The 15,269-nt window shown below is 38.3% G+C and overlaps 1 protein-coding gene across 1 annotated transcript in view; it reads right to left on the bottom strand.

The window, feature by feature from the left end:
* NUP205 (nucleoporin 205) overlaps positions 1-15,269 on the bottom strand; it is a 90,196-nt gene that overhangs the window by 49,933 nt on the left and 24,994 nt on the right. The window contains exons 8-15 of the mRNA XM_023190051.2: positions 14,747-14,922; positions 12,069-12,185; positions 11,770-11,907; positions 8,592-8,742; positions 6,955-7,160; positions 5,423-5,605; positions 2,412-2,462; positions 1,630-1,839 (exon numbers count right to left, since the gene is read on the bottom strand). Of these exons, the coding sequence (XP_023045819.2) occupies positions 1,630-1,839; positions 2,412-2,462; positions 5,423-5,605; positions 6,955-7,160; positions 8,592-8,742; positions 11,770-11,907; positions 12,069-12,185; positions 14,747-14,922 (1,232 nt within the window). The remainder of the gene's footprint in view (positions 1-1,629; positions 1,840-2,411; positions 2,463-5,422; positions 5,606-6,954; positions 7,161-8,591; positions 8,743-11,769; positions 11,908-12,068; positions 12,186-14,746; positions 14,923-15,269) is intronic.

The raw sequence follows: 15,269 nt of genomic DNA, 5'->3' as shown, positions 1-15,269 counted from the left end.
ACAGGCGCCCGCCACCATGCCCAGATAACTTTTTTGTATTTTTAGTAGAGACGGGGTTTCACCGTGTTAGCCAGGATGGTATTGATCTCCTAACCTTGTGATCCACCCGCCTTGGCCTCCCAAAGTGCTGGGATCACAGGTGTCAGCCACCGCACCCAGCCTAAAAAGGCTATTTTCAAAGAATATCCTAGGACATGAAAAAAAATCCCCATGATGCTACGTGGATAAAAAAGAAATACAAAGTAATATAACTAATTATCTCAAATGTTAATTAAGTGTACAGGCATAAGAAAAAGACTAAAAGTAGTTATTCTTCCTTTGGCAACAAAATTAAGGATGATATAATTTCTTCATATACATATATAAACACACACACATATATATATACACACAGATACATAAGTATATATATATATATATATATATATTTTTTTTTTTTTTTTTTTTTTTTCAGATGGAGTCTCGCTCTGCCGCCCAGGCTGGAGTGCAGTGGCATGATCTCGGCTCACTGCAACCTCTGCCTCCCCAGTTCAAGCAATTATCCTGCCTCAGCCTCCTGAGTGGCTGGGATTACAGCTGTGCAGCACCATGCCCAGCTAATTTTTCTATTTTTGTAGAGACAGCGTTTCACCAGTTTGGTCTGGCTGGTCTGGAACTCCTGACCTCAAGTGATCTACCCGTCTCAGTCTCTCAAAGTGCTGGAATTACAGGCGTAAGCCACTGTACCTGGCCATTTTCTTTTATTTTTTATATTTTCCTAATTTCTCCAAATTTGCATTAACTAAATTATGTTTATCATCATTAATACAACACAAAAAAACCCAACAGGGTCAAAAACAGCCAACTACCAAAATAAAGCAGAAATGTTCCTATAAGATACAACCAAGAGTATTATTTAAGATTAATGAACAGTATTATAGACTAACGTGAATTACATCAGAACCTAGAAGAGTCTCTTACATAGCTTAGTGGTTATGAGCCTGGATCTGGAATCAGAGTCCTAGGTTCAAATCCTGGTCCTGGACCTTAGGCAAGTTCCTTAACCTTGCTAAGCCTCCATCTGTAAAATGGGAATATTAAATAGTACCTGCCTCATGGTAATACTGGAATTATAAAAAATGATATACACAAGCTCAGTGGTTAGTGTCTTGCAACTAGAGCAAATGTGTCATAAAGATCAGTGCTCTCTCAGCCTTCATCCAGGGCAGACATGCCTCAACGATTATAATACTCCTTCCCCCTAAGCCAATACTCCACAACCCAGTGCCACTAATCAACAGAAACTGGTGTGCAAGTTTAAACTTGCTTCAATCCCTAACCTAAACCATTCCAATTAGCAGTAGTAGTGTGTTTCCAACAAATGGGACACTTTTTGTTCCATTTTAGTCAAAAAGGATCTGAATATGAACTCCTAACGATTAGATTACTGATGACTAATGTCAGTGCTTGGGTTTTCATGACCAAATTTATTTTTTAGTGCACATAAACTAATCAGACCATAGATATTTCAAAATAAAGACTGTGAATTTTACTCCCTTTCAAAAGCTAACATGAATTTAGCACCATATACTTTTGATAAAAGAAAAGCAGGAAATGCATAAGGAGATAAAGTTTTTCTCTGAACATAACCTTTTCTGCTGCTCTCCGGTAAGCTCTCGTACGGAATCGTAGAAACACAGAGTCTCTAAGGAACTGCAAATAAGGGTCAAAGCCAGGGGGCCGCAGTCCAGCACCCAAATTAGAAGGAAATGAGCTCTCCACCAGGGTACTAATAAGCTGGCAAAAGGCCCGAGTCAACGGGTATTCTTCACACCGGGATTCTATTTCATTTAGTTCAACCTTCCAAATAAAAAGAAAGAAAACATGGTAATAAAAACTATTAGCTATGAAGTGCAGAGTATTATGCAGACATTAACTTATTAATAGTGCCAACTCACATCAAAAGACATAACAGATATTTCTGTTTTTCATTTAGAGGAAAAGATAAAAAAGTATTATATGAATCCAGATGAGTCAGATGGAAGAACTCCAAATTCCCACTTACTGTCCCCAAACTTGAATTAAAAACAGAAATCTTTAATGTTTCTTTTAAAAGAGAGGGAGAATTAGAGAGAAAAGAAAACAATTCTCATCTCAGGTTGACTCAAGTAATCTAATTAAACTGAGTTAAAATCAAGAACTTTCCATTTGGATGGCTGCCATGTAACATCCTTTTCTAACTCTGAAACACTAAATATTTTGGTTCCTTTTATTAAAAGTTTCATCTCTATTTCAACACTGATTAGAAAACCCTTCAAATAAAAATACATTAAATTTGAAAATTATGGAAACGTAAAAGGGTAAGAGTGATTCATAGACTTATCATTATATGCATGAATGAATTAGCATTTAAACTAAAAGGAAAACTTTACCTCAATACCAATAGCTTGCCTCTGGCTTGGAATCCTCACGGTCTGCAGTATCTTAAAATAGTAAGAAGTAGATGTCAGAAGCACTCCTCATTCATCAATGAATATTAGTGGCTTTGCAATATAATAGTCACATATCTCACCCACTGGACCCACAGCTCTCACAATGTCCATCAAAATGACAATCAATTAGTCCCTGGATGGACTTTCATTAGCAGTTCTGTCAGGTTGCGATAGAACTTTTGACCGCCTGGGGTTCTGAAAATTGGTAGTTTCTAAGAGCACACAAGACTTTTCAGCAAATTTCCTCTCAGATATTCTAGGAAATGAATCTTTAAAAAGGATTTACGGGATGAAATCTCACCAGTGTTCAAGATACTGGACTGTTAACTAATCCTACTGATGGCACAAAAAACCCAAAAAGTAAACTTTTTTTTCTTTTTCCTTTTTTTTTTTCTTTTGAGACAGAGTCTCGCTCTGTCAGCCAGGCTGGAGTACAGAGGCATGATCTCGTCTCACTGCAACCTCTGTCTCCTGGGCTCAAGCAATTCTCCTGCTCAGCTTCCCAAGTAGCTGGGATTACAGGCATGTGTCACCATACCCAGTTAATTTTTTTTTTTTTGTATTTTTAGTAGAGACAAGGTTTCACCATGTTGGCCAGGCTGTTCTCAAACTTCTGACCTCAGGTGATCCACCTGCCTTGGCCTCCCAAAGTGCTGGGATTACAGGTGTGAGTCACTGTGCCCAGCCAACAAACTTCTTAAGAACGGGTTTGTTAAAGGAGGCTGAAGTTTTGACTTAAGATGTCCTGTCCAGACCTTGATATGGGCCTAAGTAGTTTATGGTATAATAAATAATGCTACTGTCATGATACTTTACTTTCTTGCAAATCAAAAGTATACTAATTAGGTAGAATCCTTCAAAAACAATAGTGTTGCTCTAAGGATACAAATGTCTAAACCCAATCACATTTGATTTCAGGTGTAAAGAAGCACTAAGCCTGTAAGACACTAGTAAGTATTGGAACACTCAGGAATCAAAAGGTGACGTATCAACAGTAAGCCAAAAGTTACTCAGCTTCTCAGCAAACCCCAACTCCGTTAATTATTATGTTAACAAAGTATCAATAACATCTTCAGGATACATATGTTAGAAAATAATCTAGAGTATTTCACTGCTTCAAAATGGTTGCTTCCGGCTGGGTGTGGTGACTCATGCCTGTAATCCCAGCACTTTGGGAGGCCGAGGCAGGCAGATCACCTGAGGTTGGGAGTTCAAGACCAGCCTAACCAACATGGAGAAACCCCGTCTCTACTAAAAATATAAAATGAGCCAGGTGTGGTGGTGCATGCCTGTAATCCCAGCTACTTGGGAGGCTGAGGCAGGAGAATCGCTTGAACCCAGGAGGTGGAGGTTGCAGTGAGCCAAGATCACACCATTGCACTGCAGCCTGGGCAACAAGAGCAGAACTCCGTCTTAAAAAAAAAAGAAAAAAATTTTGCTTCTATGAATAATGAGTTAGAATCTCAGACTCTCTTAAGTTGCATTACTTCCAAGATGGATACACATATCCCACCTAACCATTTTCCTAGAGATACGTCTATAAAGCACATCCATATTTTCCTTTTTTATTTTATCACATATAAAATAATTATACCTGATAGAAAATTTTTAACGGAGCTTATCTTTAGAGAAAAGAATGTTAATAATTTTGAAGTTAAGGAGACTTTAAACATTATATCATCCATTTACTTTCCCACATCAGCAAAGGTACATTCCCTCAGGGTACAGAAGTCAAAAAATCCAACTGTCACATTCCCATTCTGCCCAAAGTTAAGTTTATGGTCCTGGAAATAAACCTTCATAAACACCAATAAAAAGTATTCTAAATGCTGTTAAAATTTCTCTGCAGGCTAGGTGTGGTGGTTCACACCTGTAATCCCAGCACTTTGGGAGGCCAAGGAGGGCAGATCACTTGAAGCCAGGAGTTCAAGACCTGCTTGGACAACATGGCAAAACCCCATCTCTACTAAAAATACAAAAATTAGCAGGGCATGGTAACACAAGCCTGTAATCCCAGCTACTCAGGGGGCTGAGGCACAAGAACCACTTGAATCCGGGAGGTGGAGGCTGCAGTGAGCTCAGATCACACAACTGCACTCACTCCATCCTTGCCAACAGAGCGAGACCCTGTCTTAAAAAAAAAAAAAAATTATGTGCAAACTTGACAGTTACACCTGCCCTTTAATGGAAAAACAACCCCAGTGACCATGTAGCTATATAGAGATACTTCACTCTTCTGGTATAGGGCAGGAAAGAGCAGATAAGAAAAACAAACATTCCCCACATTTAATGAGCGCAGGTGACTTGTGAGGGCTTACATCAGCCTGGTTTAAAGACAGAGTGGAGGAATTCTGTCCATCTAGTAATATCTTATAGACATTGAAAAATAAGGTCTTCAGCCGGGCGCGGTGGCTCAAGCCTGTAATCCCAGCACTTTGGGAGGCCGAGACGGGCGGATCACGAGGTCAGGAGATCGAGACCATCCTGGCTAACACGGTGAAACCACGTCTCTACTAAAAATACAAAAACTAGCCGGGCGAGGTGGCGGGCGCCTGTAGTCCCAGCTACTCCGGAGGCTGAGGCAGGAGAATGGCGTAAACCCGGGAGGCGGAGCTTGCAGTGAGCTGAGATCCGGCCACTGCACTCCAGTCCAGGCGACAGAGCGAGACTCCGCCTCAAAAAAAAAAAAAAAAAAAAGAAAAATAAGGTCTTCAGAGAGGTACAGTACATGAAGAACCAATCTCTGGTAACCTAGTGAAGTTATCAACCAAACTAAGAAAAACACCCAAGTCTATTAGTTTCTGTTGCTATGCTCAGTCCCTAAACCGTAACTCTAGTGGGGATGTTCATGATGTACTATAAATTCCAATCGAATGCTCTTGCTTCTACGGGATTATCAAGCCCAACTTTCCACATTGGGATAATATAAATATGGGACTTCAGAGCCCTACCTGCGTGTATTCCAATGACTGCCAGAGGGAAGCAGCAATTTCAGGAGATTTTCCAAAAGCTGCGAGTGTCTTCAGTAGCTCAGCTTTTAGGACAGGGGGAATACTGCATTGCAGGAGTCCCAGAATCACCACAACAGGGGTCCACTGAGGGTGTTCACAGAGTGCCAAGCGAGCATTTTCACTCTAAGAATTGACACAAAAAGAACAAGACTTTCCATTTTTAAAAGTTAAGAAAATGACCAGCAATCATCTAAATTGCTATCATTTATACTGAGTCCTCATAGGTTTAATATATACTAAAACAAAAATAAGCCTATCATTTATGTTTGAAGTCTACCAACACATCAAATCAGATCACTCATTCATTCAAAGTAAAAAACTGGAGGAGAAATAGACTTTGTAGAATTACTTTTGCAGTTCCAAGTATGAGAAATAATACAAACAGAGATAAATGGTCTGCAAGGGTTGGATAAATCTTACCTAGGCATCTTAAATCCTTTCTGGAACAATATATTATACTGTAATATAAAGTATGAATGAAAAAAAATCTTGTCCTTTTTTCAAAAAAAAATGGAGATATACAGTATCAAGTATCATAACTTTTTTTCATTTTTAGTTGATATGTAATAACTATATATATTTACGGGTACAGAGTCATATTTTGATATATGATACAATATGTAATGATCAAATCAGGGTAATTAGGATATCCATCATCTAACATTTCTCATTTCTTTGTGTTGGGAACATTCAAAATCCTCTCTTCTGGCTTTTGAACACATACAATGAATTACTGCCAGTTATATTCACCTTGTAGTGCCATAGAACACTAGAACTTTCTTCTTCTCTGTGTGTAACTTTGTATGTTAACTAACCTTTCCCTATCCTCCCCTCCCATCTCCATTTTAATTCAGTGAGAAATGGTTAATAACTGACATTTTGATGCCTAATAATGTTAAGTACTATTAGAAAAGCCAAAAACTTAGAAGTTCCTATTCCTACCCTTCAGAGAGAATGTCAGACTATTCTAGTGAACAACAGACATAACTAAAAGATATTTCCGAGTTGGGAAATTACATACAGTCATGAAAATAATGTATTTTACAAAGACCAATTTGGTAGTGGCAGGTAAAATGGTTTGGCATAAGGAGAGGAAAAATAATTCAGCAAATAACTTTTAATTACAATATTCTTTATGTAGACACACACAAATGCACACATATACCTCTACACCTATGCTGGAAACCTAGAAGCATATGCATCCAACAACTGGTTCCAATTTGCCCTTCTGACTATTTTCTTTCAGGCTCAGGCTATTATTTTTATACTAAGATTATGCCAGTGAGCAGGGCTACCATAACTTACACCCTCTAGAGATCAAAAAACAAAAAACTTAAGGGCAGAATGCTATATATCTGTCTATCTATATAGGCTAAGTTTATTACTCTTAAATTAAAAGAAAATGTTTGGGACTCTTAAAATGCTACTGTGCTATAATAAAAATAAAATTATGCTGGGGATGAGTTACCTACCCAAGTAATGATGGTAGATGTGAGCTGCAAAAAAGCAATCAATCCGTCTTGCTCCTTCTGGGTGATGCCACGGGAAGGAAGGTGACGGTACTGAACGCTATCTGCACTTGGAAGATCCTTCCGAAGGTGTTCGTGGTAAAGCATCAAGGAGTGAAAGAAATGTTCCCAGGAAACAGGACTGCCACCTGCTCCCTGAATATTTTCAACTGTAAAGAAAAACAGCACAGAATTTTCTTTAAAAAACATCTAAGCATTTGCTGGGAAATGGAGAGAAAATTAATTTAAAACAATAAACTTTTTTGAGACAGGTTCTCACTCTGTCACCCAGGCTGGAGTGCAATGGGGCAATCTCGGCTCACTGCAACCTCTACTCCCCAGGTTCAAGCAATTCTCCTATCTCAACCTCCCAAGTAGCTGAGATTACAAGCGTGCACCACAACGCCCTGCTAATTTTTGTCTTTTTGGTAAAGACAGGGTTTCACCATGTTGGCCAGGCTGGTCTCGAACTCCTGACCTCAAGCGATCTGCCTGCCTCGGCCTCCCAAAGTGCTGGGATTACAGGCATGAGCCACTGCACCCAGCCTAAAACCATAAACTTTGTTTGCCTTTGTCTTAGCACAAAGGTGATCTTTGTCCTGGATTAAGTAATGTGCTGAGGGTTAGAATCCCTCTGTGAGAATCCCTCTGTGCTGAGGGTTAGAATCCCTCTGTGAGCTAGAACTCTGGATTAATTTTTCCTCAGGATTAACTTTTACTGAAGAAAGGGGCTACCGCCCATGTAAATGAAAGGTAATTTACTTTGGATGTCAGTTACCTACTTCACACCCAGGAGAGTTCTCTGTGCTCTCATGTAACTAACTGTACAGGGCTGCTTTTTCCCACAGAATAATTCGCAAATGTTGAGCTTGAATTCCCAAAGAGGTAACTACAGTCTTAATTTGTGAATTATACTACTCCATTGCCTACCAGGCATCAGAAGCAAAAGCACAGCACACAAGACTGGCAGGTTTGACAAAGTAGGCATAACACTGGCTTTGGAGCCAAGCCGACTTCAGCTCCCATCATGGCTCCCCAAATAGCTGTGATGTTGGGTAAATTCCTTAACTTCTCTAAACCTGTTTCTTCACATGTAAAGATAAAAATATCTACCTAACAAAGCAGACGCTTAATTTCTTTTCCCTTTTACAGTGTTTTTGGTCTAACTAAACCAGTCTGATAATCAAATAAGAAAATTGGGAGAGGGTCAAGAGACAAATTCTAGAGGGTCAACAGACAAATTTTTTCTTAAATTAAGAAAAAAAAAAATACGAAGATAAATTAATCAAACTTATAAGGCAAGGGCATATGCTTTCTTTGCGGACCAGATGTGTTGTGGAAAATTTTCATACATTAATTCTGATTTGTCAAAATGAACTGTATTTTATAAAGGAGAATGGCGAAACTCTCCAATCTGTGAGACCATAATCACAACATCACTATGCATAAAGCTGTATGCGTGCTTCTTTCACCCTATTGTTATGAAAATAATTTATACCTCTGGTAGAACCTAGTTCAAATACCAATGTTCTTAATAGGTACTGGGATACTGAACTTAAGAGTATAACAACAAACTTTAACAACATCCACATATTCCTTACCATGACTACTACCATTGACTTTGAGTAGGCTGAAACAGTAGTGGGCACACTGAGGCCCATTGGCCAATCCCTGGAGCATCTTCAAATAAGGAATATAAATAATTTGAGGCAACAGGTCACCCATTTGCCTAACAAACTTTGACAAGACAACCTGAAAAAGAGAGAAACAAATGGTTTCTATAATGTATAGCTTAACTTTAAGGCAACACGGACTAGCTAATAAAGACTACATATAAACTAAAAGTAGTGCTCTGACTTAACCCTCACAACAAATTTAACTGATATTCTATTTATGAAAAATTGTTTAAGCTTGCCATTAGCAATTTAATGCAATTATAAAATAATATCTTTATGAAATAAAAGTACATTTAAAAAAAAGCGCCTCAATGTCAGAAAATATAAGACCATTCAGATTTTTAAAATATAAGACACGTGACATTTACTCATCCAAAACCAACTGGCAATTCAAAGGTACACTTAAAATCCAGAGTTCCTATATCCCAGTCAAATTAGTATGAAGACCTAAGAACTTGAAATCATTTTTGATGGTAACTTAAGTATATTCTCTTCTGTGGTCTCACCAATGCCACGTTCCCATACTCCTGTTCTTTAAGTCTACTTCCTAATTTTTCCTTTTTTCTTCCTTATACCTTAAACCTGTTATCAACAACTAACAATATTACTCAAACTCACTAGTTGGAACTGAGAACTGAAAATACTACTGATATCTGGAAATCACTGTTAAATCAGCTAGGTTAAGCAATGGTTTGGCCAGGTGCACTGGCTCCTGCCTGTAATCCCAAGCAGTTTGGGAGGCCGAGGTGGGCAGATCACGAGGTCAAGAAATCAAGACTATCCTGGCCATCATGGTGAAACCCCGTCTCTACTTAAAATACAAAAATTAGCTGGGCATGGTGGCATGCACCTGTAGTCCCAGCTACTTGGGAGGCTGAAGCAAGAGAATCACTTGAACCCGAAGGCAGAGGTTGCAGTGAGCCAAGATCGCGCCACTGCACTCCAGCCTGGGCGACAAAGTGGGACTCCGTCTCAAAAAAAATAAATAAACAAAAAATAATAATAATATAGTAGATGAAGCAAACATCACAAGATGGTAACTTAAGATGTGAAATTAAAATATGTGGCATTGCTTATAATAATCCCCTCTTCCACATTTCAAATTTTTCGTAACAGCAAGTTTTCTTAAAAATTTCAAAAATTTTTTAATAAATCCTTCTCCAAAACATTCTTTTTCTTTTGAAACGGGATCTTACTTTGTCATCCAGGCTGGAATGTAGTAGCACAATCACAGCTCACTGCAGCCCAAATGATCCTCCCACCTCAGCCTCCAGTGCAGATGGGGCCATAGGCACGCACCACAACGCCTGGCTAATTTTTAGAATATTTTTTATAGAGACAGGGTTTCGCCATGTTGCTCAGACTAGTCTAAAACTCCTGAGCACAAGCAATCTGCCTACCTTGGCCTCCCAAAGTTCAAGGATTACAGGTGTGAAGCACCGGGCCCAGCTCAAAACATATTTTTTAAATGGGAAAAACGGTGAAAAAATACAGTTTAAAAAGTGGCATCTGGGCCAGGCGCGGTGGCTCATGCCTGTAATCCCAGTACTTTGGGAGGCCGAGGCGGGTGGATCACCTAAGGTAGGGAGTTCGAGACCAGCCTGACCAACATAGAGAAACCCCATCTCTACTAAAAATACAAAATTAGCCTGGCATGGTGGCGCATGCCTATAATCCCAGCTACTCAGGAGGCTGAAGCAGGAGAATCGCTTGAATCCAGGAGGCAGAGGAGGTTGCGGTGAGCCAAGATTGTGTCATTGCACTCCAGCCTGGACAAAAAGAGCGAAACTCCATCTCAAAACAAACAAAAAAAGGCATCTGATCTGTAGTCCAGAAAAAAATAAAAAATATGTGGCATAAAAGCTTCTAGAACAGAAATCTCCCAAAATGAACACTTACATGGCAATCTCCCTCCAACACCTTTTTTTTTTTTTTTTTTAAAGAGACAGGGTCTCTGTTGCCTAGGCTGGAGCGCAGTAGTGCAACCATATCTCACTGCAACCTCAAACCCCAGGGCTCTTGCCTCAACCTGAGCAGCTAGGACTACAGGCTTATGACACCACACTGAGCTAGTGTTTTTTGTAGAGATGGGGTCTCATTATGTTGCCCAGGCAGGTCTCAAATTTTGGCTTCAAGCGATCCTCCCACCTCAGCTTCCCAAAGCACTGGGATTGCAGGTGTGAGCTACTGCATAGCAATTCATTTTATTTGCCTCTGCATATCATACTTAAGTTAATACAGAATGAACTTTAGCCTATATTATCTACAGACTCATAGGCATTTGGCCATCAATTAAAACGTTTAAGACTTCTCCTTTAATACTTGTACCTCTCCTATCCCCCCAAACTTGAAAAGATTGTCATGCCTATGGAGAACTAAAATACTAATAAAATTCAAGTGGAGCACAGTGGCTCATGCCTGTAATCCCATTGCTTTGGGAGGGCTGACTGAAGCCAGGAGTTATACACCAGCCTGGTCATCATAGCAAGACTCTGTCTTTTAAAAATAAATAAATAATAAAGAGACTGGATGCCTTTCTGCCTCTAATAATTCAACATATATCTAGTATCCAATAAAGGACTGACTACATAAACTTCAAAATCAACAGAACTTAAATATTAAGAGTTTCAAATTTTCTTTTATAAAAGAGAAAAGTAGGCTGGGCACAGTAGCTCATGCCTATAAATCCAGCACTTTGGGAGGCCGAGGCAGATGGATCACTTGAGCTCAGGAGTTACAAACCAGCCTGGGTATCACGGCGAAACCCCATCTCTACAAAAGATACAAAAATTAGCCAGGTGTGGTGGTGTATGCCTGTAGTCCCAACTACTCTAGGGACTGAGGCAGGAGAATCACTTCCACCTGGGAGGTCAAAGCTAAAGTGAGCTGAGATTGCGTCACTGCACTCCAGCCTAGGTGACAGAGTGACACTCTGTCTCAAAATAAATAAATAAATACATAAAATTTAAAAAGTGTAAATCTCTAAAGGTTACACTAGTGATCATTTGTGTTAACAGCAATAAAATCAGGATGTAACATCTTTCATGTTTTCAAGACTCTCTATCACAGTACCAGAGTATAAATGAGGAAAACCTAGTCTTACCTGGCGTTGAGGGGGCCGCTGATGAGCTACCCCTAGATAAGAACCCATGATAGTCGGAGTCTGAAGAGGCTCTGTGGGACACCAGTATTCTAGAGCAAGCTCCAGATGAAAAGGGTTCTTTTTATATAGTTCGCCAATCTGCAAAGAGTAAGCAAAGACTGTAGGGAAATGTCTACGACTCAAAAATTACTTTCAATAAAAAAGGACATTTAAAGTATTAGACCTGAAATTTTCCTAAGTTAGGGGAAAAAATAATGAAAGGAGGGAAAGAGGACAAGCTTTCTAATAGAATGGCTTACCAATAGCATTAAGTGTTCCAGGTCCCTTCTAAGTGAAATGGGGGGTTCATTACTCATCGGCACACTCATGTGAGTCATTCGAGCATCTTCATCTGCCCGATTCCTCAGCTGTTTCACCTATTAAATTTATTAGATAGAGTTTTAATATGTAAATGTATTGTACATGCTAATAGCAATGAAATCAGGCAACTGTCTTAAAGTGATCACATACAAGAAATATATTGTTTAAATATCTATTCCACTTTAGGTGACATGAAGAAACATGCCAGGAATCTTATTTGCAATATTACTATCCACAATTTATAGTATCTTAAAACTTCAATGCATTTTTCACTACAGAAAAGTTGAACTTAACTGTAGTGTTTCTCGATGGGGACATTACTGACATATGGGCACAATATGTCTTCACTGGGTTGGATTATCTTGAATATTCCAGGACATTTAGCAACCCTGGAACTATCTACCAACTATCAATAACAACACCAGAGTCATCATAACAAGCAAAACTGGCTCCACTCATTTCCCAAACACACTCTGAAGAACATTATACCTCAGCTGAGAGTCACTGCTTCACAACATTTATGTGAACTAAATGCCAACAAAAATAAGAAACAAATTCTGTTAAAAAAAAAAAAAAAACAAACATAGCTAGACAAATTCACAATTATTGTTGGAAATACTAACACTCCTCTCTCAATATTCAATAGAACAAGTACACAGAAAATCAGTAAGGATATGGAAAACTTGAAAAACAGCAAACCAACTTGACTTAATTGACACTTATACAACATTCCACCGAACAGCAGCAAAATATGTGTTCCTTTCAGGTGTACATAGAATATTTACCAAGATAGGCCATATTCTGAGCCATAAAACAAACCTAAACAAATTTAATACAACTGAAATTCTACAAGGTATGTTCTCTGAGCACAATGGAATTAAACTAGAAATCTGTGACAGAGATCTGAAAAAGTCTCCAAACAATTTGGAAATTAAACAACACACTTCTAAATAACCCATCAATCAAAGGAGTCTCAAGGAAAATTAGAAATCATATTAAACTGAACAAAAAAATAAACCACAACATATCAAAATTTGTGTGGCATAGCTAAAGTAGTGATTGGAGGTAAATGTACAGCATTATTAAATGCTTATGTTAGAAAAAACAAAGATTTAAAATCAATAATCTAAACTTCTATCTTAAAAAACAAAATTAAAGGAGCAAATTAAACCAAGGCAAAGGGAAGAGAATAATAAACAGAGCAAAAATCAGTAACAGTGAAGCAAAAGATAAGAAAATCAATGAAGCCAAAAGCTAATTCACTGGAAAGATCAGTAAGATCAATAAACTCCCAGTAGGGTTAATTAAGAACCGGGAGAGAAGACACAAATTACCAATTTTAGGAATTAAAAAGAAAAATCACTACAGATCCTATAAAAATAAAAAGAATACAAGAATCTTAAGGGCAAATTTATGATAATCAATTTATACTTTTCAGGAGATATGGTATTGAAACTGCACAATATATTACAAGTATAGACCTTTTAGGGTGCTTTTAAAAAATACACATTTGAAGTAGGTGGTTTTATAATATAAACACAAAAAAGATGTTTTTCTCCCTCATTTACTTGCCACCAACATTTGATGGCTTCTTTGGCACAAAACAGCACACAGACCATATACTATAAGGAACTGTTTGAAATGGCTCTAAGAATTGCTTTTCAGATGACAGTTACAGCTCAAGCCATCTACTCAAAAGTAGCCTTATTATTTTACCTGTATCCATGCTGAAGCCCTTTTATAAACCGCAATTCAGAATCTAAACAATCGGGCCAGGTGTGGTGGCTCACACCTGTAATCCCAGCATTTTGGGAGGCCGAGCTGGGCAAATCACCTGAGGTTGAGAGGTCAAGACCAGCCTGGTCAATACTGTAAAACCCCATCTCTAATAAAAATACAAAAAAGTAGCTGGGTGTGGTGGCGGGCACCTGTAAACCCAGCTACTTGGGAGACTGTGGCAGGAGAATCACTTACTCAGGAGGCGGAGATTGCAGTGAGCCAAGATCACACCACTGCACTCTAGTCTGGGCGCAATAGAGCAAGACTCCGTCTCAAAAAAGAAAAATCTAAACAATTATCTATAAAATGCAAATTTTCCACTGTGCCTCTTCCAAATCATGTATAAAAGTATTAAATAAAGCAATCTTGGCACTAATCCTTAGGGTAGCATGGGGTTAGTAATTTTCTACCCACAGAAGCATTCTCATTTATCAATTACTTCCTCATTTATAAACCATTCACAGTGTCAAATTATTTCTTTCTACTGACTTATCCCCAGTTAAGAGGACGTATTTCCATAGAACAGCAGCAAAATATGTCTTCCTTTAAGGTGTACATAGAACATTTACCAAGATAGGCCATATTCTGAGCCATAAAACAAACCTCAACAAATTTAGTACAACTGAAATTCTACAAGGTATGTTCTCATACCTTGTAGAGACTCATGACTTATTTCATGAGTCACAAAGTGATTCACAAGATGTAATACAACTACTGGCAAATTTTAGTCTGTATTAAAAATTTTTATTAGTTTCCAAAACATAAAGCTAGTTAATCAGTTTTAAATTATTTTATAAAATTCTTCTACTATTTACTTATCCTACATTATTACACTTACCTTCATTGGCATAAGTGCAAGGAAATCTGTGATGAGATTATGGACTCTGCGAATATAAAATTCTTCCTGATAAAAGTATTCTGATAACACTACAGATTCCGTGAGGAACAGGAAAACGTTGTCAGCAATTGCGAGTTCTGCCATTGCTTCATCTGCCTCTGTGAATTCTGCCAGAGCTAGAAATAGATTTTAAAACACAGTACATGGAGGAAAAGTCATTAACCCAGATTGTAATTATATCTCATAATACTCTGCTGATGGTTCAGACATCTTCCCAGCCTTCTAGCATGTGCTATGCACAAAATGAGACTATATATAACTGTAATTGACTCATAAACCCTAAAGAACTCATAAACCCCAAATAACAATATACTCTGAATGTGTATTAGAAAAATACATACTCTTCAAAATAATAACATAACTAATGAAAATTATTTTAGAGATGTGTGATGCAACACTGATATAGTCAGGGAGCTATTATCCAAACATTCACATATTAAAATGATGTTAAAGCTTTAATCCC

Source organism: Piliocolobus tephrosceles, chromosome 8 (genome assembly GCF_002776525.5).
Source record: "Piliocolobus tephrosceles isolate RC106 chromosome 8, ASM277652v3, whole genome shotgun sequence".
In the NCBI taxonomy this organism is placed as follows: domain Eukaryota; kingdom Metazoa; phylum Chordata; class Mammalia; order Primates; family Cercopithecidae; genus Piliocolobus; species Piliocolobus tephrosceles.
Note: the sequence above shows the minus strand (reverse complement) of the source record. Positions and strands in the feature narration are given on the sequence as shown.